At 40.7% G+C, this 22017-nt stretch overlaps 4 protein-coding genes across 4 annotated transcripts; 3 read left to right on the forward strand and 1 right to left on the reverse strand.

Annotated features, from left to right (window-relative positions):
- Positions 1-11145: 11145 nt before the first annotated feature.
- J4E88_007834 (uncharacterized protein) lies at positions 11146-11751 on the forward strand (the record flags this gene model as incomplete). The annotated part of the gene is made up of 2 exons (XM_049401449.1): positions 11146-11150; positions 11190-11751. The coding sequence occupies 2 exons, from the start codon at positions 11146-11148 to the stop codon at positions 11749-11751; spliced, it is 567 nt and encodes a 188-aa protein (XP_049252522.1).
- A 218-nt stretch (positions 11752-11969) lies between these two features.
- Positions 11970-14585, reverse strand: J4E88_007835 (uncharacterized protein; the record flags this gene model as incomplete). The annotated part of the gene is made up of 3 exons (XM_049401450.1): positions 11970-13972; positions 14229-14509; positions 14566-14585. 3 exons carry the CDS (start codon positions 14583-14585, stop codon positions 11970-11972), a joined length of 2304 nt encoding a protein of 767 aa, XP_049252523.1.
- Positions 14586-15412: 827 nt separating this feature from the next.
- J4E88_007836 (uncharacterized protein) lies at positions 15413-16048 on the forward strand (the record flags this gene model as incomplete). The annotated part of the gene is made up of 1 exon (XM_049401451.1): positions 15413-16048. One exon carries the CDS (start codon positions 15413-15415, stop codon positions 16046-16048), a length of 636 nt encoding a protein of 211 aa, XP_049252524.1.
- Positions 16049-18163: 2115 nt separating this feature from the next.
- J4E88_007837 (uncharacterized protein) lies at positions 18164-21598 on the forward strand (the record flags this gene model as incomplete). The annotated part of the gene is made up of 1 exon (XM_049401452.1): positions 18164-21598. The coding sequence occupies one exon, from the start codon at positions 18164-18166 to the stop codon at positions 21596-21598; it is 3435 nt and encodes a 1144-aa protein (XP_049252525.1).
- Between the last annotated feature and the right edge of the window lie 419 nt (positions 21599-22017).

The raw sequence follows: 22017 nt of genomic DNA on the forward strand, positions 1-22017 counted from the left end.
CTTCTAGTAATCTACTACTTTAGGCTAGTACACTGTCTTCTTCTACTTCGCGCTATTAGAGTAAAGACATTGCCTATAGAGCTAGAGAGGCTAGAGAACTATACATCGCTATTATAGCTAACTAACTACCTAAGCAACTAGAGCACTAAGATAAGGCTATATCTAACTAACTAGACACTTTGTTATTAAGTATATATAGCGCTACCTTCTTTAGCTCTAGCTTTATAGACGCCTTACCTACACGCTAATTACTAAATTAATATAGTAGTTACTGCTAAAAGTATAAATCTCTTATCTATAACCTCTATAAGAACCTCTAGGTAATTAGCCTATAAGTCTTAAGAAGTTTATAGAACGTTACTAGTTAGCTCTAGCTTTATAGACGCCTCGCTAATACACTAATTACTAAATTAATATAGTAGTTACTACTAAAAGCGCAAATCTCTTATTTGCGACCTCTATAAGAACTACTAGGTAATTAGCCTATAAGTCTCTAGAAGTTTATAGAATATTACTAGTTAGTCTATAAGTCTTAAGAAGTTTATAGAATATTGCTAGTTAGTCTATAAGTCTTAAGAAGTTTATAGAACGTTACTAGTTAGCTTATAAGTCTTAAGAAGTTTATAGAATATTGCTAGTTAGCCTATAAGTCTTAAGAAGTTTATAGAATGTTGCTAGTTAGCCTATAAGTCTTAAGAAGTTTTGCGTTCTAGCTACAGAATAAAAAAAAATAGAAAAAAATAGACAAACTATAACTTAAACCTAGATCTCTCTCTATAGAAATACCTTTTATTTTCTGCTAGTAGGCTTAGTAGGCGCTACACTAGCTAGCTAGTAGGTCCCTTCTTCTCTATAGCTAGGTACTTCTACGTAAGAGGCTTTAACTATTAAGCTACTTACTCTAAGTATATTTAATAAAGTATAACTACGTAACTTAATATATAAATAGAGACTATATAGCTATACTAGTTACTCTTCTATTTACTAGGCGTCTACTTAACAACGTTACTCTACGCAAGACATAATAGTAGTACTAGCAATACCTCTAACTAGGTCTAAATACAGCTAATTACGCAGCACCTATTACTACTAATAATAATAACTTTAAGGCTAATTCTAAGTTTACTTAGTACGTCTCTAGCTAGTTTAAGCTTCTTACTAACTCTCTTATACTAAGTAGAAGAAGACACTTAAAGAGTATATTAACTTTAAGAAGAAGAATAACCTCTATAGACATAGCGTAGCTATATAATATATATAGTATATCTTTAAGCTATATAGAAGAGCTTATCTACGTTATAAGACCTAGCGCAAGTAAGTTATAACATTTAATAACCTTACTAACCTACAGCGCTAGCGTAATAACACTAGTGTCTAGCTCTCTACTACAAATATTGTCTCTAACCTTAGTTCTCTAGAGAAGCGTAGCGAGAACGCGCCTTTTATAGATAACCTAACTACTATAGTTAGAGATAAGCCTAATAAGCTAGAGTACTCTAGCTCTCTAGAGAAGCGCAGCAAGAACGCGCCTTTTGTAGATAATCTAACTACTATAGTTAGAGATAAGCCTAATAAGCTAGAGCACTCTAGCTCTCTAGAAGAGCGTAGCGAGAACGCGCCTCTATAGATAACCTAACTATTATAGTTAGAGATAAGTCTAATAAGCTAGAGTATACTAGTAATAGTATTAAGGTCTTTACTCTTCTTAATATCTAGGCCTCTCTTTGTAGGCTGTAATTAAGTTACTAGTTATAACGCTTTTTACTATCTTCTTAACGCTAGCGCTACTAAAGCTATTATTAACTACTTTCTTTTTATTACTAACTCTTTTATAGTTATTATTATTAATAATACTAGCTATAAGCTCTTAGGCCTCTTAAGCCTATACGCTGCGCTACTAAAGCTATTATTAACTATCTTCTCTTTATTACTAACTCTCTTATAATTATTAACCTTACTATATATATCTACTATAAGTAGTATTCTAAGAATAACTATAGACTGCGTAAGGCTATTATTAAGTACGCTAGTTATAAGCCTCTAGGCGTCTTTTAAGCCTATAGCTACCTAAGAAAATACCTTTAGTAGATATAGTAATTAAGTTATATAGACTAACTATTTAGTTAGAGGTAAGACGCTATAACACTTACAGCAAGAGAGGTAGAGAGTAGTAGTAGTCTTAGGCGTAGAGAGTAGCTTTAGCTCTAAGTTTGTCTCTAACTACTTTTTTAATAATAGTACTCTAACTCTAACTAACTCTCTAGCGCTAGAATACCTACTAGATTAGGTACTTTGTTATTAAGTATATATATAACCTCCCTCTACTATCTATTAAGAACTATATTCTAGAGAAGAAACTTATTATTACTAGAGTTCTTCTCTAGAGCTACAACTTTCTTCTACTATCTATTAAGAACTCTAGTAACAACGTTGCTCTTAATTTTAACTATAGCTTTAACGCTAGAGAAGAAGCTTATTATTACTAGAGTTCTTCTCTAGAGTAATAACGTTACTCTTAACTTTAACTATAGCTTTAACGCTAGAGAAAAAGCTTATTATTACTAGAGTTCTTCTCTAGAGCAATAACGTTGCTCTTAACTTTAACTATAGCTTTAATGCTAGAGAAGAAGCTTATTGTTACTAGAGTACTTCTCTAGAGTAATAACGTTGCTCTTAACTTTAACTATAGCTTTAACACTAGAGAAGAAGCTTATTATTACTAGAGTTTTTCTCTAGAACTACAACCTTTCTCTACTATCTATTAAGAACTCTAGCAATAACGTTGCTCTTAACTTTAACTACAGCTCTAACGCTAGAGACGTTACTAACAATATTACTTTTAACATTAACTATAGCTTTAACGCTAGAGAGTTTACTAGCAATATATTATTTAGACTTTCTAGTAGTAACCTTCTAAGTTACGCTAGGCATCTATATAGTGCTAAGTTAGCGTTCTCTACTCTCTCTAAAGCTATTAAGACTCTTCTAGCCTTAATCTTATCTACTACTCTAGAGTCTATTAAGACAACGTAGGCGCTACTTATAAACCTAACTCTACCTATACTCTCTTTAATACTACTATAGACCTTCTAGCTATAGAAATATTATTTAGTCTCTAATCTACTTATAGCTTCTACTTTCTAGATAATTTTACTAGTGTCTATTAGTCTTCTTGTTTAGCCTCTAATCTACTTATAGCTTCTACTTTCTAGGTAATTTTACTAGTGTCTATTAGTCTTCTTATTTAGCCTCTAATCTACTTATAGCTTCTACTTTCTAGGTAATTTTACTAGTGTCTATTTGTCTCTAACTATACGCTAGTAATTAGTAACAGGCTTCTGCTCTTTATTATTACTAATTAGGTTAATAATCTTATGCTCTTTCTTAGCTAGCTATAAGCTTCTTTTTCTCTTTATTATTACTATAGAGGTTAATTATCTTATGCTCTTTCTTAACTAGCTATAAGTTTCTTCTTCTCTTTTCTACTTTTACTCTTTAACCTAGTAAGCTATTAGCTAGACTAGACCTCTGTAAAGTAGTCTTATATATAGATATAGATAACCTTATAGCTATACCTTATCTTAACTTTTAATATACTCTTTCTTTGCATAATCTAAATAAGCTATAACTAGTCTAGATAACCTCTTGCCTACAATATACTCTTACTAGCCTTCTCTACTTATAAACCTACCTCTTATACTTATATTATAAGTAATACAACTATGTTATATAAAGCGTTAACGCTATAAGAGATAGATTTTAGTGTAGATATACTACTTATAGCGTAAGTCTACTAGTAAGAAGATATAAACTACTAGAACTAGCGTTACTACCTATATAAGCACACAGTAATATATATAGAGAGAAGTATATAGTAATAACTTTAATTCTAACTAACTAAACTCTACTCTCTTACTATAGCTAGTATTTAAACTTTAACCTGCAACGCCTACTTTAACCTAATACCTAGGTTATTTCTCTTAGCAGTACTCTAAATAGCTAGAATAGAATATAAAAGCTAACGCTCTAAGGCTAGTAAACGTCTATATATTATAGTAGCAGTACTATAAAGGCACTACTTACTTATACCTTATAGAGAAGAGAAAAAAGTAAGCTATTCTATATCTATTATTATCTACCTACTACACTCTTACTACTACTACGTAACGTTACGCATAAGAGTAACTAAGATCTTTACCTAGCTTAGCGCAATATCTATCTTCTTATTATTATTATTATTATTATTATACGCTAAAGGCGCAGAAGAGGTAGAAGTAGAAATAATAGACGTAGGCGTAGGCGTAAGCGCAATTATTAATAGTAGTATAGCTACTAGACGCTAAGTGCGCTAAGTATAGTCTTAAGGTAGACTATATTACTATTAGTATATAGTTACTAACTCTATAGTAGTGCTATGCTTACCTGCGCTCTCTAACTATACTAGACCTTAATTTACTCTAGTAGAGCTTATTCTACTGCTAGTGCTACTATTACTACTACGCAACAAACTATAGTAGTAGTACTAAAAGTATAGCGCGCAAAGCGCTAAATAGAAGGCTAAATAGAAGAGAGTTAGAAGTAGATATTTTAAGGTAGTTGCTGCTATTATTATTAATATAGAGAGTATTATATAGTATAGAATTACTATAGACTAAAGTCTTAATAGCTATAAGTAAGATTACAGTCTTAAAAAATAGTATATTTATTACTTATTACTTATTACTCTTTACTTCTTACTCTTTATTAATTATCTACCTCTTATACCTACGTACTATATTACTATACTAGTAAAGCTAGCGTTATAGCTATTAATATAGTATCTCTACTTATTATAACTCTATATTTCTACTAGCTTCTTATACTTACGTACTATATAGAGCCTTAAATCTAGGTATTCTCTATTAATAATAGCCTAATATAGTACTACTATTTAGTATATTAGTTCTTTGCTAGTCTAGTAACCTCTAGCTCTTAACTAAGATACCTAGCTTAACTACTAGGTAGGCAATTTCTTGTATATAAAGTTGCTATTTTTTTATCTTTAGATTTAAATTATACCTATTACTATTAGCTTTTTTTAGCTTATAAGTCTTCTATAAACTTCTAGAGACTTATAGACTAACTAGTAACGTTCTATAAACTTCTAGATACTTATAGACTAACTAGCAACGTTCTATAAATACTTAGAGATGTATAGACTACTTCTTTCTCTCTACTATATATAGACTACACTACTAAGTATAGTAATATAAACTTCTACAAACTTCTATACACTTATATTAGGTTGTTAGCTAATTGTATATTGCTGCTATTTAAGAAAAGGCGCTTAAGTATAGTATTATAACGCAGCTCTTTATAGCAAAGGTAATAGTTAGTTATATCTAGATTTTGTTATATAATATAACACTATAAGAATAATATATAAATAGATAAGCAAGAGATTACTAGATCTATTAAACTATCTAACTCTTGCGTACTATACTATTGTTAATACTAAGCAATCTACATAGACAGTCTCTATTAGATACTAGCTCTCTTTACTTATATAAGTATATTAAACTAGCTAGAGCTAATAGCAAACTACGTACGCAAGGCCTAAGAACTAACTTATTAAGCTACCTTAAACACTAGAGCTGTTGCTGCTGTTATTACAACTAAAGAGAGGCTCTTTCTACTAGTCTTAATAACTATATATACTTACACTAAGTCTCTCTACTAACCTAAGCTAGGTATATAGATAACTAGAGTTAATTAGAACTACTTAAGGTAAGCACTACCTTACAGTATCTTAGGTAGTAAAGCTACTAGTACTAGCTCTACTAGAACTAAACCTAGGTAAACTCTTTAGTAGAAGAGACCTAGGCTAGTAACTATAAAGTAGATTACCTCTCTTAGGTAATATACTACTACTCTTCTTTTAGAGAGAAAGAGAGCAGCTACCTAGGCTAGGTATAAACTAGTAATAAGTATATATAGACAAAGCGTACTTAATATATATCTCTACTCTCTTAGAGTAGACCTAACACTTATAGTTATTTCTATAGTATTACTTATAGTAGTTCTTACTAAGACGCTGCTCTTCTATATCTATCTCTATAATAGTACTAACATAGCCTATTATTATCTTCTTAGACTAGGTCTATAACGCGTAACTATTATAACTACCTCTATACTATAAGTCTAGGCGCTAAAGCTTCTAGCTAGTAGCTTCTCTTCTATAGAAAGAAAGAAGGTAAGTATAACATTAACTCTCTATTAACGCTAGCTTAGTCTACGTACGTATTATTACTAACACGCTACTAGAAGATTAGATAAGAGAACTAGAAGGTAGTATTCTAGTGTTTAACGCAAGAGCGCTAACTAACTCTTTCTCTTTCTCTTCTTTCTTCTCTACCTCTACTACTACTACATTCTTTTCTTTCTCTACTATAGACTTCTAGTCTACCTTATTCTTCTACTTAACCTTCTTATCTTCTTTACTAATAGACTTCTACGCTGCTTTATTCTCTTTCTCTCTACCTATACTATTATTATTATTATTATTACTAAGAATAGGCAAACTACCTTTATTATTATTATTATTAATAATAGGTAGAGTATTGTCTATCTTAGTATTCTTATTCTTATTCTTAGCTAATACTATAAAGGTAATAACTATAGGTAGAGATAGAGGCGTAATAGTAGAATAACGCTAGAAAAGCTATAGACAAAGATTATAGTTATAACGTTAGTAGAGAACCTACACTAACTAACCTTGCGCGTTAGGTACTATACTATATACTAGTTAGTATAGATATTGTATTAATACTATTAGAAAACCTACTAGTACCTATAGAGAGTGCTCTATAGTAAACTAGCTATAGTAGTAAGGTATTAAGCCTTATTAGTTACTACTATATAGTAGCGTATAAAGCGCGTAGGTACTTACGTTATAATAAGTATTATAAGTATTTATTAAAGGTTTAAAAAGGCTAAAAAGATTTACTATATTCTAGCGCCTGTATCTATTTACTACTAAGGCTAATTTTATAGTAAATTGCTAGACGCTATCTATATACAAATACCTACTACCTTCTACTAACTACTATAAACTACTAGGCTAATAGAATAGTAGCCTCTAGACTCTAAACTAGAAAGAACATATTACCTAGCTGTCTAGGCCGCGTTAGTAGAGTAAGAGTAAAAGAGTAATAGATATTCTATTAGTAAGTAGAAGTATATTTAATAGTTCTGTAGTCTTGTGTAAACTTATAGAAACTTATAGACTAATAAAATAATAGACTTTAGACTCTCTACTAAAAGGTAAAGTAATATAGCTATCTACACTATAATAGAAAGATAAAAGAGAAGGTACGTATTATATAATAATAATAACTAACTATATATTTAGATCTTCTACAATCTTATGTAAACTTCTAGAAACCTCTAAGTAAATAAGAATAATAGCAGCTAATTAATATATAGAGTCTACCTACCTAACTATAATACTAGCTTACTTTACTACTCTAATATCTTCTACATACTCTTACTTTTGTCTATTAGTTTTTACTTACGTCTACTCTATAATATCGCTAATATCTTAATAGCGCAACTAGAAGTTACTATTACTATCTCTACTACTCTATTTAGACTAGCAGCCTATCTCTTACATAACGCTAGTTATAGCGTATATACTATATTATAGCTATCTTAACCTCTTAATCTAGGCGTATAACGCCTTACTACTATATAAGAACTTAGAGTACTAGCTACGCTAGTAAGAGATAAGAGAGACACTAGACTAGTAGTAGGCGTAGTCTAACTTACGTTTTCGCAAATTTAAGATACTATTAGTAAAAGTATTAAATTAGATTTGTAATAGATACGCGCTAAATAGTCTACTATAACCTAGAGACTAGCGTTTTATAGAACTAGAGCTATAACACTACTATTTAGACTATTAATAAACGCTTTAACTTAGACCTACGCGTTTATTCTTACAACACTAGTAGCTATATTATTATCTATACACTAGTCTAGCAGAGGCAGATACGTAGATAACTAAGATTCTAATAGTATACTCTAAGTTCTTATTATTCTTAACTATCTTCTATTATCTAAGAGTGTACTATACTCTACTTAAGAAGTATTTAGTATATTGCGTAGTTAATATAGTAATAGTGCTGCCTTACTATCTACGTTGTAATACTACTATATATATAGAGATAGTATCTAGTTAATACTATTTAGAAAAGCTAGGTCTTTATTAGCTCTAGTATCTATATCTACTAATATATTACTAACCTAGATACGCGTAACCTAGTCTATATATATACCTAGTAGTATAGAAAATTATTAATTCTCTCTATATAAGAGTACTATTACCTACTATACTATAAACACTCTAACCTAAGTATATATTAGGTTAGTAAGCGTACCTCTATAAGGCTCTACAGAGCTAATAAAGATATTAGAGGCCTCTTTAATCTACTACTTTAGTTGCTAAGTGCACTTAGAATAGTAGGCCTCTAGCGCTATATAAGGTTACTAGTCTATAGGTATAGTGTATTTACCTAGCTACTTAAGAAACCTGTAATAGTAATAGCTATTACTTACAACCTTTAGCTAAGATAGTAGTATATTTGCTTGCCTTTGTCTATTAGTTTTAGACTAGAACTTATAACTATTCTTAGATAACCTTACCTAAGATACTACCTTATTATCTATAGACTAAGACGTAGATAGGCTAATAGATATATTAACGTTACTAGGCGTTACTATCTATAAGAGTCTACTAGCTACGCGCAAAGATAGAAGCTAATAACAAGACTATTATACTTAAGCTAGAAGCTTTAGCTTTAGAACTACTACAACGTCTAGTTAATTAACTCTATTATAGTTAAAGAGCTAGTATAGAAGAAAGATAAATACTTAGCTAGTGTACCTAGTACCTCTCTCTCTATAACTAATTTACTACTATAGGTCTACAATACTCTTAGTAATTAGTATATTCTATGTTGTAACTCTTATAATATCTAGTAGATTTATATCTATTCTAAGAGACGTTATTATAAAGATAATATAGATATAAGAAGTAGAACACTTAAACTTATTATACGTTGCGTTTTTGTTATACTACGTAATATAGATAGTATACGTCTTAACTATATTAAATATACACTAATCTCTAGCTAATAGGTTAGTGCTATAGCGTTAATTATCTAGAAAGTTCTTTGTTATATATATAAGTATTGTTATAGCCTATTCTATAGCGTTCTAGAGTTAGGTTCTTCTATTAATAAAGATAATTATCTTAGGCTACGTTGTAGGTGTAGCAGCCTCTCTAGTTATAGATAGTAGTAGTAAGAAGAAAAGAAAATTCTACAACGTAGACTTACTAGGTAGTATCTCTATAATAGTTATAGACGCGTTAGGCCTATTAATAGTTATTTAAATTAACTTAGTCTTATAAGCATTACGCTCTAGATAGTAGAATCTAGTAGTGTCTAACACCTACTTAGTAGAGTTAAGGTCTAACGTAGCTAAATAACTAAACTAATTAATATTCTACGTAAGAATACTATAGAGTTTACCTAGCTACGTAAAAGTAGAATAGAATACTTTCTACTAGATAATAAGATAGTACTTATTAATTATAATAATTCTAATCTACAACTAGAAGGTTATGTTTCTTAACACAGTCTAGAAGATATAACTAGATACCTACTTAGGCTTTATTAATATATAAGTATACTTACTATAGATAATCTTATTAATAAGCTTATAAAACTAAGTATAAGTTCTTATATTAACTAAGCAAGGTCTTACGCTATTAAGACAATATATATTACTAAGCTACTTATTCTCTAGCTTAGAGAGTAGTATTAACTATAGTATAATCTTTCTAGTTAATACTAAATACGCGTAGAAGATAAGGCTCTTACTAAAGCTAGTTATAGTAATTAATAACACGTTGCCTCTTATATAGATAAGACGCTAAAGAGTACGTACCTACTTATTATATAGTTTAAGTGTCTTACTACTATAACTATAGAATAGTATACGCCTTAGATAATACTAAACAATCTACTCTTATAATACTATATATTATTTCTATCTTATATTCTCTACTAGTAGAGAAAGTTTCTCTAATTCTATATCTAGAATTATAGTAATATATTAATTAATTAGAAGCGTAGCTTACCTAATTACTATATACTTAGGCGTAGTAATAGCGCAACTCTAGTGCTATCTACTACGTTTATCTACTTTTTACTTTATCTTACGCTTTACTATAGCTGCTCTATAAAAACAACTAGCTATAAGAAGTTACTAGTAGTCTAAAGAACTTTATAGAAGTTTATAGAAGTCTAAGAAAGTTACTACTATATAGCTAGTAGCTAATCTACCTACTATAAGCCTTAGTAGCTAGCTATTAGCCTAGTAGTCTATAGAAGTCTATAGTATTCTATAATACTACAATATTGCTATTAGAGTACTATAGTACTATAGCAACGTAACACTATAATACTATAACGTAATGTATATAGTAGACGTAACTATAACTAGTATAGAAGTTTATAAAGAGTTATAGAGCTTTATAGAACTTTATAGAGCTTTATAAAAGTTTATAGAAGTTTTAGTATAGATATAAAGTAGATAGAATATAGTAAGTAGGTTAGTAAGACGCAATTACGCTAAAGAGCTAAAATATTATCTTTTATAACACTATACTTCTCTATTAACACTACGTATAAATTAGACCTAATAAATATAATAGTATTAAGAAGAACTTACACTTTCTATTATATTTAATATTATAATAAGGCAAGATAGTAGCGTTGTAGTACTAATAAGTAAACTTTACTAAAGTTGTAATTTAAAATACTTATTTACTAAAAGTTCTACTATTTTTTCTTAGACGCTCTATAAAAGCTTTACTATAAGTATTATGTAATTAGCTCTTATTAGCTAAGAAGTTTAGTTTATGCGCTAGCTCTATAATTAGCTAAGAAGTTTTTAGAAGCTGTAAGGAGTTTTTAGAAGCTGCAAGGACTTGTAAGCGAGGTTTTTTGCGGGGCGTCTGATTCATGAGATAAGCCTGACCTACACTTGCTCTTCCCTCTCCACCAACACAACACACACCCCATACACACACCACTAGCCATGGAGTCCTCAAAGGTAGAGCGCTCCCGCTCCCGCTCTCCTAGAAGATCTCCCGGCCCGCGCAAGCCCAAGACCTTCAGCGGCCTCAAATACAAAGGCGACCGCGACCGCCGCGACCCAGACAGACGACGCGACGATCGCGACCGAGAGCGACGACCACGAGACTCAGACCGCGATCGCGACCGCCGACGCGATGGCTCCAGGGAACGCGAGCGCCGCCCCCGCGACAACTCCCGCGACCGAAGACGAGACTCAAGCCGCGACCGACGCCGCCGTTCCCGCTCTCGCGACCGCAAACCACGAGACAGCGACCGCGACAGCAAACCCAAGGAGAAGAAACCTGCAGCCGCTCCTGCGGCACCTTCTGAGCACATGATCCTCGTCACTATCAATGACCGTCTGGGAACAAAAACACAAGTCCCGTGTCTGCCCAGCGACCCTATCAAGCTGTTGAAAGCCATGGTGGCAGCGAAGATTGGCAGGCCGGTACATGAGATTATGCTTAAGAGGCAGGGAGAGAGGCCGTTTCACGATAATTTGACGTGTGAGGACTATGCTATAAGCAATGGCGTGCAGATCGATTTGGAGTTGAATACTGGGGATTAGATGGTGGATGGTGGCTTTTGGGATATCGGGGTTAAGGTGAAAAAAGGCGAAGGGGAGTGAAGGATGGACTACCGTGGCCAAAGATTGGAAGATGCAGCAACAAATCATGATACCCAATGAAGTTTCTCTTTTGCTCGACCAGGCATATCTCGATTGTAACTCGATTGTAATGTCCAGTCGAACGAGATGATCCGGTTCTATCTTACGCTTCTAGTCACCTACTCGTCCCCATCATCATTTTCCGTTTTAACGCGAGCATCAATACCCCTCCTCACTCTATACCGTTCATTAACCACCTCGACAGATTCCTGCCTCTCCCTCTGCAGCAGCGGCGTATAATTCCCCTTCGCCTTTCCTATGTCCCCTCCATCAAACAACCGCGGTCCGCCCCTCGCTATCCCAATACTCTGCTGCTCAACCGGCACCTCAGCATCCAGCGTCGACTGTCCCAAGCCCGCAATCTTATCCAGCAAAAGCGCCGAAAGCGTCTCATCGACCTTGTTCCCCCGCCACATCTCCCAGACATCGTCGATGACGCCGCCGCGACCCCATTTCCCGCGGCCGATCGTGCTGGGACCGCCGCCTTTGCCTGTTCCCCTGGCTTTGGGCTCGCTGCCGCCTTCGTCGCCGATGTATACCCATTCTAGGCGGTCTTCGTAGCCTCGTTCGCGTTCCTCAGAGGTTTGTACTTCGGAGGCGTGCGGGAAGATGCAGTCCCAGAGGACGAGTGGGGCGTCGGACGCCATTTCGTATTTGGGTCGTGTGGGGTTGGCGGTGATGTCGAGGAGTTGAGTGACTAGTGATGGAGATTCGAGACCTTGGCCGATGAGGAAGAGAATGGAGACTAGGGAGCGGACTTGGTGCCAGAGGAATGCGGAGCCATGGAGGGTGAAGGAGTATAGTTTTGGTTGCTCTCCGTTCTTTGACAGAGATGGAGCGGAAAGAGCTGGGTGTGAAAGGAAGCCTGGGAGAGATAGTGGAGAGACTTCCTCGATGTCAGCGTGGTAAATTCGCCGTTGGAAGTTTGTTAGCTGTTTGCTCGCGTCGATTTTGCAGAAGTTGCGGAAGTCGTGGAGGCCGATTAGCTCTTTGCATCCTTTTCGCATGGCATCGATGTCGAGCCAGCCTTCGCGCATCGTTTCTTGGTCATCTGCCGTGGTGGCACCGTATGCGCTGGGTTTGTATAGACCAGAGGAGCCGGGTACGGGCGCGAAACAAGGGTTTGTGAAGAAGTACTTGTATCGCCGCTCTTTGCAGGAGAAGCGTGCACTAAAGTCTTCTGGTGGGTTGGGGCACCACGCGTAAACGCGAATGTCGGGAGGAAGGACGCGGTTTAGAAGCTGGATGTATGGTAATTCGTCGGCGAGATCGTTGAACGGCTTTGATGGGATGGTCTGGGTATCGTTTGAAGAAGGCAATGATTCTTCGTTGTCCACTTCCTCCTCGCCTCCCATCTTTTCTACAGGTTTGGGCTTGTTACTTCTAACCCTCACCCCAATGACCTGCCCGAAAGCACTGACACCCCGATCTGTTCTTCCACACTTGGAGTATTCGCAGCCATCCCAGTTTACATCCGCACCTTCCCTATCCCATTTTGCAAAGGTCTTTCTATCGATTCTTTCATATCTTCTCTCGTCACCTTCCGTAGGTATAGGACTTATCAACCGCGTCTTGATCAGCGCCTTCCAGACTTCTTCCTCGATTGTAGGTAATGGCGTGGTGTTGTTATTGTGATGCTCAAATCCATTGTACTTTTGCCCCAGATATGCAAATTTCAGTGCGATCAACCGCGTGCTGTATCTCGAGGCATCGAAGGCTTTGGGTGGCGGCTTGTTGGCTCTGCGAAAGGCTAATGACTTTGGCGAGTCTGGAGGTGGTGATGTCGGTTCGTTTGTAGGCACCGGGGACTTCTCTTCAGTCGCGCCTTGGGAATTCCCTCCGACTTGCTTCTCTAATTCTTGTATTCTCGCAATCAATTGCTGTTGCGACCAGTCTTCATACCCCGCCATGTTGCCTTTCTTCCCATACGCTATCCGCACTTGTACGCGTCGCGGAACCCTCGAGAGCTTGTGGAAGTCGCGCCGTGAGCAGAATAATCGATGTAGCGACTGTTGGAACTCTGGAAAGGCGTGGGGTAGCGGCCGGCGCATCGTTTGGCGACATTGTGGATGACTCTCAGCATATTTTTGGTATGCAGCCTGACGTTCAGGGTCCAGCGCTTCTAGCCGAGGCAGGAAAGGTCGAGTAAATCGGGGCATCCATCTCACATCCAGAGACTACGCCCTTCAGCAACTCAGCATCACGAATTCACTTATGTCATCTTTCCAATAGCTTGGACACATGACATGAAGCAACAAACATGTCAAATTACTTGCGATTAGGACTCGAGAAAAAGATCAATGCCTAACTGTCACGATCCAGAACTTGACACACAATATGCTATTCGGATTTTGGGGCCATTCTATCTTACAAAATACCAATCGCGATGTCTCCCCTGATCCTCGCGTAGACCTTGATATCCGCTTCTAGGTCCAACTTGATGTGCACCTTCAAGCTACCCTTCACATCAGATCCATTGTCGAGACCGAAACCCTCGGTGGTCTCTTCGTCTTCCTCTCCGTTGTCGCCATTGCCACCCTTCTTCTTCTTGTTCTTGTTCTTCGGTGCTACAGCGCTGGTGGCGCTGCCTAGTTTGCCAAGGGTGTCACCAGGTCCGCCGTCGCGGCCGCCGGTGGCATTGTTGGCCGTGTCGGTGAGGCTATAAACATGTTAGATATGGCATGACAAGAGGTATTGCGGATGTGACTGGCGTACTTCTTGGTCGCGTCCGCCATCTTGAATTCAGATTCTGGTGCAGTGTCGGAGTCCGGTGTTTGCGGTGGTGTGAGTTGGGGGTGCGGTGGAGGTATAGTCAAATGCGGTATCTTCGCTTTCCTGCGATGCGGGAGTTGTGCTGACCACGCCAGAACTTAGAGTGTTGGTAGGGAGGGTTTGAAGGAGTAGATTCCGATGGGTTATGCGAGCAAGTCTCGGTTGATAAACTTCTCGATCGGAGGTGCTGGACGGACATGTCCGAAGCTCCCGCATCTATCAGCCGCAGGTACATCATCGATCGACGGGTCGGCGAGGTGATCTTCGCGAGCATGAGTGCTGAATTGGCTATGGCATTGCCTGTGGTTCGAGCTTGCTCACGGATCTAATGCAGGAGACGAGTAAAGCAACCGGCTAATGATGTAGCTTCGATTAGAATTTCTCAATGAGGTTATAGCCTCTCTCCCAAAGTGGACTCACAACTCATGAGTTCCAAGGATCAGCCATATGAGGCTTGTTGTTCGTCATTGGCACCGGCATTCACTATTGATCTGTCGATCATCTGGAACTAAGTGGAGCGGGTACCGGAAGTTAGCCGCGCACTACTGCTTGATTGGCTTTGTAACTTTGCTCATGCAGCCACATGATGATCGCCTTGACTTTCGTCATGGGCTTTTACGCGAGATGCATGAAGTGCGATTGTGATCTATTGCTTTTTGTCGCGTCGTGATGTAGGTTTTCCGACGCACCGCATGTGCTACCTCACCAGTTAGCACATGTTACACTTTGTACCTAAACACAACCTTGGAAGTATCCCAACGTACCGTCTCTGTATCCAAAGACTGAAAAAATGGTGTTCGGCCTCCTGGCTCTTGTGGGAACGGTCCCTATGACCGCAACATCCGTTCTGACCCTGCAAAGTCAAACGGAAAACGCAAAGAAAGAGGCTGAAGAGGAGGACGACGACTGGAGAGGCGAGAAATGTCACATGCGATGTCGAGCGACCATGAGAACGCCGGAGGATCGCAAGGAGTTGTTCAAGAACAGTCGAATTGTACTATGCGGCGGCAGGTTGTACGTCCAACTATCGACATACGAAGGGCCAGCGCATCACCCTTTCACCGGCTACTATCTTCCTTTCCCAAAGAAAGAGTACGAAGGCATCGTATCTACGATCTCAGATAACCCGCCGCAGCTCAATTGGGTCTATCTGGATACCGAGTCCGACATCTTCCAGTTCAGCCATGGACTACGCGTTGACGCGGAGGAGGGGCAGGCTGGGCCTTTCGACGCCCGCGTCGGTTCAAACGGAGAGAAGCGCTACACCTTTGAGGACTGGGAGGGCTTTATCGCCGTTGAGAGTGAAGGCGAGCCGGGCCTATGGAGACTCTGCTTCGACAAATACAACGATGGACTGAAGGGCAAGATCCAAGAGGGCCAAAGGACTGTCGAGGTGGAGCTGATACGGGAAGAGATGGAGGACTGATGGCTGATTGCGGTGTCAACGACTGCCCGCCTAGTATCCCAATTCGCGACAAACAACGTCTCAGAGTATATTCCTTCATTTGGCGCGTTCGTAACGACCTCCTGGAACTCGACAGAAGACACAAGCAGTATGATGGACTATGTCACGTAGTAGGAGGCGGTGTTGAGTAGGAATCTGCGTCGTCATCTCCGGCCTCCGAGCAGACTGGCAGGTACCAGACAGCTGCCATCTACTGGCCTGGAACATACTCCGGTATCAGGTTTGCGAAAACGCATCTTGTATATAGCTACATTAGCTAGGTCAGGTTCAGGGCAAGCCTTGTTGGTGAATGCAGAGGATCGAATTGAAGAAGCGCATTGCGGCTGACGCGTGTCTCCCGGCGATCGCGAATCGAAGCCCGATGACGACACTAGCGCGACAACAAGCATCGCGACTTCCTGTCAGCCTTCCTACTTCCAACATCTTTATTGTCCACTGCATCCCCTCAGCGACTTGCAGCACTGCGTCTCGTATTTCCAAACAAGCGAATCCCCTCGTAGCGTCACTATTATCCTCCTCTTGTCAACATGTGCGACTTCGTTCCCCTTCCGCTGTGCATCCAGTGCGGAACGTAGGTAATTCGCGATCTGAATGTTCATGCCTTTCCTAACACCCACAAATAGCGATCAGAACCCATGCCATTGTAAGGTTATTGGACCTACTATTGGATTCGTAGTCACGGTCGGCATGGCTGTACGACTTCCCTAGATACCCCACATACGCGCGACAATCCGCTCATGTTTCCCAGATCTTCTGTTGGCCAGCATCGCTTCTCTGCTGCTGTTGCGCAACTGATGCCGGAAAGACGTAAGTTTCCTGGCCGCATTCTCGAACTTGATACTAATCGCAGCAGTGTACTGGCTTTACCTGTGGACACGGGCAATGCTATCAGCAATGCGATACCGATATGACGAACCTTGACTTATTCGACGAGACCTCCGCGACTTCCTATACGATCGACCCTTTTTGGCGCTTCATTTCGCACACACTATCAGATTTGGCTGAGCAAGGATTGGAGAACTGGTGAAGAGCTGGCGGCTTGAACATGATACCCACCAGCGACTGGATTTTTACGCGTTATAATATATTCCTACATGAGTTTAAGCTTTCTGCGGTGAGGTTCACGGTGAAAAAAAAGTAGGATATTGTTAGCAGGGACCGACATACTCAGACGTGAGTAGAATTTGGTGGTTCACGTCAAACGTTACTCTACTAACATTACTCTACCAACATTACCCTACCAAAATTACTCTACACACTCAGACGTGGGTCGGACTTGGTAGTTCACGTCAAACGTTACTCTACCAGCATTACTCTACCAGCATTACTCTACTAACATTACTCTACTAACATTACTCTACTAACATTACTCTACTAACATTACTCTACTAAAATTACTCTACACACTCAGACGTAGGTCAGACTTGGTAGTTCACGTTAAACGTTACTCTACCAGCATTACTCTACTAACATTACCCTACTAACATTACAGTTTGTAGATTACTGTTTGCAGATTACAATTTACAGATTACGGTTTACAGATTACAGTCTACAGATTACAATCTACAGATTACAGTCCACAGATTACAGTCTACAGATTACAGTCTACAGACTACTACAACAGACTACTACAACAGACTACTACAACAGACTATTACAACAGACTACTACAACAGACTACTACAACAGACTACTACAACAGATTCCAGTAACACTTTACTGCATCGCTTACAAACATAAAACGTTTGTGCTCTTCACTGGGCCTTTTCGCTACGCCTCTTTCACTTACCAGGACCTTATTGGGAAGCGAGCTAGAACCCGCGACTACGCACGGCTCCAAGACTCAACTACCTCACCAATCTGCAGCGGCGCCCTCTCAACCCCATCCCCTCACCACTTGAAAGATACGCGTGCACGCGGGTACCAATTGATCATGAAAGAATAGCGGATACGTGCGCCGATCTCTACCACCAACAATCGCCGCCTTTGGACGCGCGAAAGAGCAAAAAGCTACAGGTCAACAAGAGACTGTTTGCACGATTGCCTTTTTTGGATCAGTTTGCTTAGACAACAGACATGCGTATCTACTCCCCCGCCCACGACATGGATTTCGAATACGATCCGATCGAGCCTCCCGCGCGCTTTGACGACCCGAACCTGCCCTCTTGTACCGCCTATGGCCCCGACTTATTTGGAGAGTTGGTTGGTTACGAGATGTTGGAGGCTGAGGTGGTAGCTCCTTGGTCCTTAGGAGAGCTAGGTTACACGAACGACGCGCAACACGTGCACACGGATTGTCGCATCGAAAGCCAGCAACACCTACCGGATTACTACGCGTACAGTCCGCATACGGATACTTGGGAAGAAGGTCTGCAGAATATCGAGAGTTTCGATTGGGCGAGCGATGAAGACAATGAGGTGAACGCTAGTGAGCTGTCAAACAAGAATCAGGGCGAGGAAGAGGTTGAAGCTACCAGTGTCGCCGATATTCAGTGCGTGGATGACGAAGGTCAGAATGCTGGTCCCATCGATCGCGAAGCTCCAAATCTCTCTGAAAAGGTAGATTCGCCGACCACTCAACCCGAAACTCCTGTCAAGAAGCCGAGCAAAGCCCCACTGTCTGATGGAACCGCAATCGATCCCACAGAATCCAAGACGAGCGCGGAACACACACATCTTACGTCGCCAGCCTCCAAGCTTGGCCCGGAACGCGAAAAGGCGGCTTCGCATACGAACATACTTCCACATATTACCGAGAAAGTAGAATCTGGCCTGCCAGCGATCGATGAGAAGCATGTCGAAGCCCCGGATCTCATGGATATCGACGACCTCACCATCGTTGGTGAAACCGAGCGCTTGAACATCGGCCCTCAGATGCAAGATAACGTGGCTGCTGAAGAGGGACCTGTTGAAACTTACCCTATGCCAGTCCTTCATGATGCCGAAGGTAACATGCGTTCCGAGATGCAATCTAGTTCTAGTTCAGAAATTGACAAGGCTGCGGAGGCATCAAAGATCCCCCTTGCATCGGCTTCTTCAAGACATGACAGCCTCGTAGTGCACAAGTCAAATCTGGAAAACTCTCCACAGGTCGACACAGCTTCCCAAAAGCCACGGACGGGCGTGCCGATGCAGCCAGAATCGCACGTGACCTCAGATGAAGTGCAACAGACGCCGCATAATCCTGGTAGTGAATACGATGAAGAAGCTATTCAAAGTGCTTTGGAGGCATTAAGCCGAATCCAGACGCAGGAAGATCGTTTGGATAATGGAGATCAGCTCCATGGTGGCTCCGCGGCGCAAACTGAACCCGCCAGTGATACTCTGCAATTGCCATCAGAAGCGCTTTCTGAAGTGCGAGACTCTCCGGCACACCAGAGAGCTGATCAGGGGCAAGAAGTCAGGTCTGAACTTACAACTTCCGTTCTACCAGATTCTTCCATGATCACTGAGGGTGACTCGCTAATCCCAAAATCGCCTGAGGCACTCTTGCGCGTCCAGGAGGATGTCGAAGGGCCATGGCAAGCGCAGTTGCTGGATGCGGCCGCCGACTCACCGCCTAGCGTTCTCTCCGAACTTTTGCCCTCAAAGAATCGTGAACATAGCGATCCATCTATTAGCAAACCTCCGGAGATCGCAGCCGGAGAGGCATCGGTACAAACAAGTCCATTGTTTGTGGGTCCGACGTCGGAGCTGCAGTTGGAAAGCAATGTGGCCTTACCGCCCCTGCCGTTCCCATCTGAAGACGAAGTACGTCATGAGAAATCTGAGATCTCGCCTGCTGAAGTGCTTGCGGATCAAGAGAACGCAAGTGCGGCGAAACTGGCTCACAGGCTGTCCAAGCCTCCAGCCCCATCCGACGTAGAGCCGAATACTACGGTTGAAGACGACACCACTGTACCCGACGTCGATGACAGTACTAGTGTGGCAGAGATTCCCAAAGAAGATCAGATGGAAGATGTATCGTTTGCCCATAATCTGGATACTACCGAAGACCTTGGTTCTACAACGGCAGTACCTGAGCCAGTGGCCCAGCCTGTTCACCCACCCAAGCGATCGAAAGCGTCCAAGAATACAGCGAGCGTTTCCGAAAGTGATTCAGACGGTCCAGTCAAGAAAAAGCGGAAGGCTAATGTCGCTTCCCTTGCTAAGGCACGTGCTATCAAAGCTGCAAACAAGAAGCCTAGCAAGACTCCCAAAGACCGGGAAGTCGAATCTACGCCACCGCCAGCTAAGGGCAGGCGTGCTGCGGCCAAGTCGAAGAAAGAGGCTGCTCATGTGGATGTTACCAACAAAGAACCAACACTATCAACCAAGCATGGAGGTGCATTAAAACATACCGGATCATCTGCAAAAGCACCCATAGTAGTTGAATCTGATGATGCCATCATCAGTGCTCAATCTGACCGGGGAGGCGACAGTGCCGACATGGACGAGCACTACAGCGATGTCGAGAAGCCGGTGACACCCAGCAAGCAAACACCCGCCGCTGAGATCGTTCTAGGTACACCGATGTCGAGACCGTCAGTCTCAAAACGTGAACTTCGGGACCTTACTTCGACCTCGTACAGACAGCACCCATCAAAAGCAAAGCCTATATCGCGTAAGCTGTTTCCACCGCAAAAGCCCGAGGCTCTAGGCGAACTCATGTCAAGCATGCCAGCTTCTGCAGACTCGCCAACTGTTCCAGTCAGTGACGCTGACTCTGTTGATCTCTTTGGAGACTTGGGCGTCCCTGATACCACTACCAAGGCACCCAAAGGTCCTGCATCGAAGCCTAAGGCTACTCCAGCAAAAGCCGTGAGGGCGAAGAAAACTCCCGCTACTCGTACTATAAGGAAACGCAATGCTTCGCCCAAGAAGGAGGAAAAGATCAAGTCTAAGGAACAGGAAGAGTATGAGCTATCGGTACTATTCCCAGAACCGAAGATTGATACTAAAGGACCTAGCCCAGAGATTGACGTGTCCCCTCCCCCGAGGCCCCTTAGAAGAACCACTAAGCAGAGCATCTTAGACGAGCCTGAAGGCGACTATGATGCTCACGAGGACAACGGCGACCCTGAAATTGCAGTTGAAGAGGACGACGACGATTTCGAAGACGCACGAGAAACCATCGAAGCGTCTGCCGACGACAGCGACACTCCCCCGCCATCCAAGAAACTCAAGCTCAAGAACAAGCCTCTGACGCTCGGTGGCCATACCATCCGCCAAACCAGGTCTCGCGCCACCACCACCCCAGCTCGCAGTGTCGCCTCCAAAGCCGCACCACACGCCAAGAATAAGTTTGGATTCACGCCTCCTCTGACACGACAGGCCAAGAAAGCTGCCAATGTCCTTACCATGCCTGCCCCAGCAGCAGCCAAACCCACCCCGAAGGCCAAAGCGCCAGCAAAGTCCAAAGCAGTCCTAGCGCCGGCTAAGCAGCCTTCTGTACGCAAGACGCGCCAGGCGTCTGCGATGGAGGAGGAGGATAAGGTCAAGTCTAAGAGGAAGCTCAGGAGCGGCGGTTGACGGGATTGAGTGTTAAGTGGATGCAGTGGAGGATTTGAAGGAATCACCGGCTTTGTGTATTTGGATGATGAGATGCTCGTTTTGCCACTGGCTTGAGATGAGTGAGAGGTGGATTGGATAGTGTACAGCGCTCTCGCGTGTACTTAGAAGAAACAAAAAGGCTACCTTGGCATTCGAGCTGAAAAGACATGAAAAAGAAAACTTCAATGTGTCCAAAGTTTCTATAAACACAATCTTAGAACCACCTCATCCAAGGGAAAGGCTGAACACTTTAGAGCCCACGTTGACCTTGGTCACCCCCTTTTGCATGTTGCTTTCTTGATGTAGGCTGCAGAAATGTCAAAATTTCCCATAAATGAGGTGGAATCGTGTCTATATGTATTACTATATTACTAACCAAGTCAAATAAAACAATATAA

The sequence above is a fragment of the Alternaria novae-zelandiae genome (genome assembly GCF_023758075.1).
Source record: "Alternaria novae-zelandiae strain BMP 2774 chromosome Unknown scaffold_17, whole genome shotgun sequence".
In the NCBI taxonomy this organism is placed as follows: domain Eukaryota; kingdom Fungi; phylum Ascomycota; class Dothideomycetes; order Pleosporales; family Pleosporaceae; genus Alternaria; species Alternaria novae-zelandiae.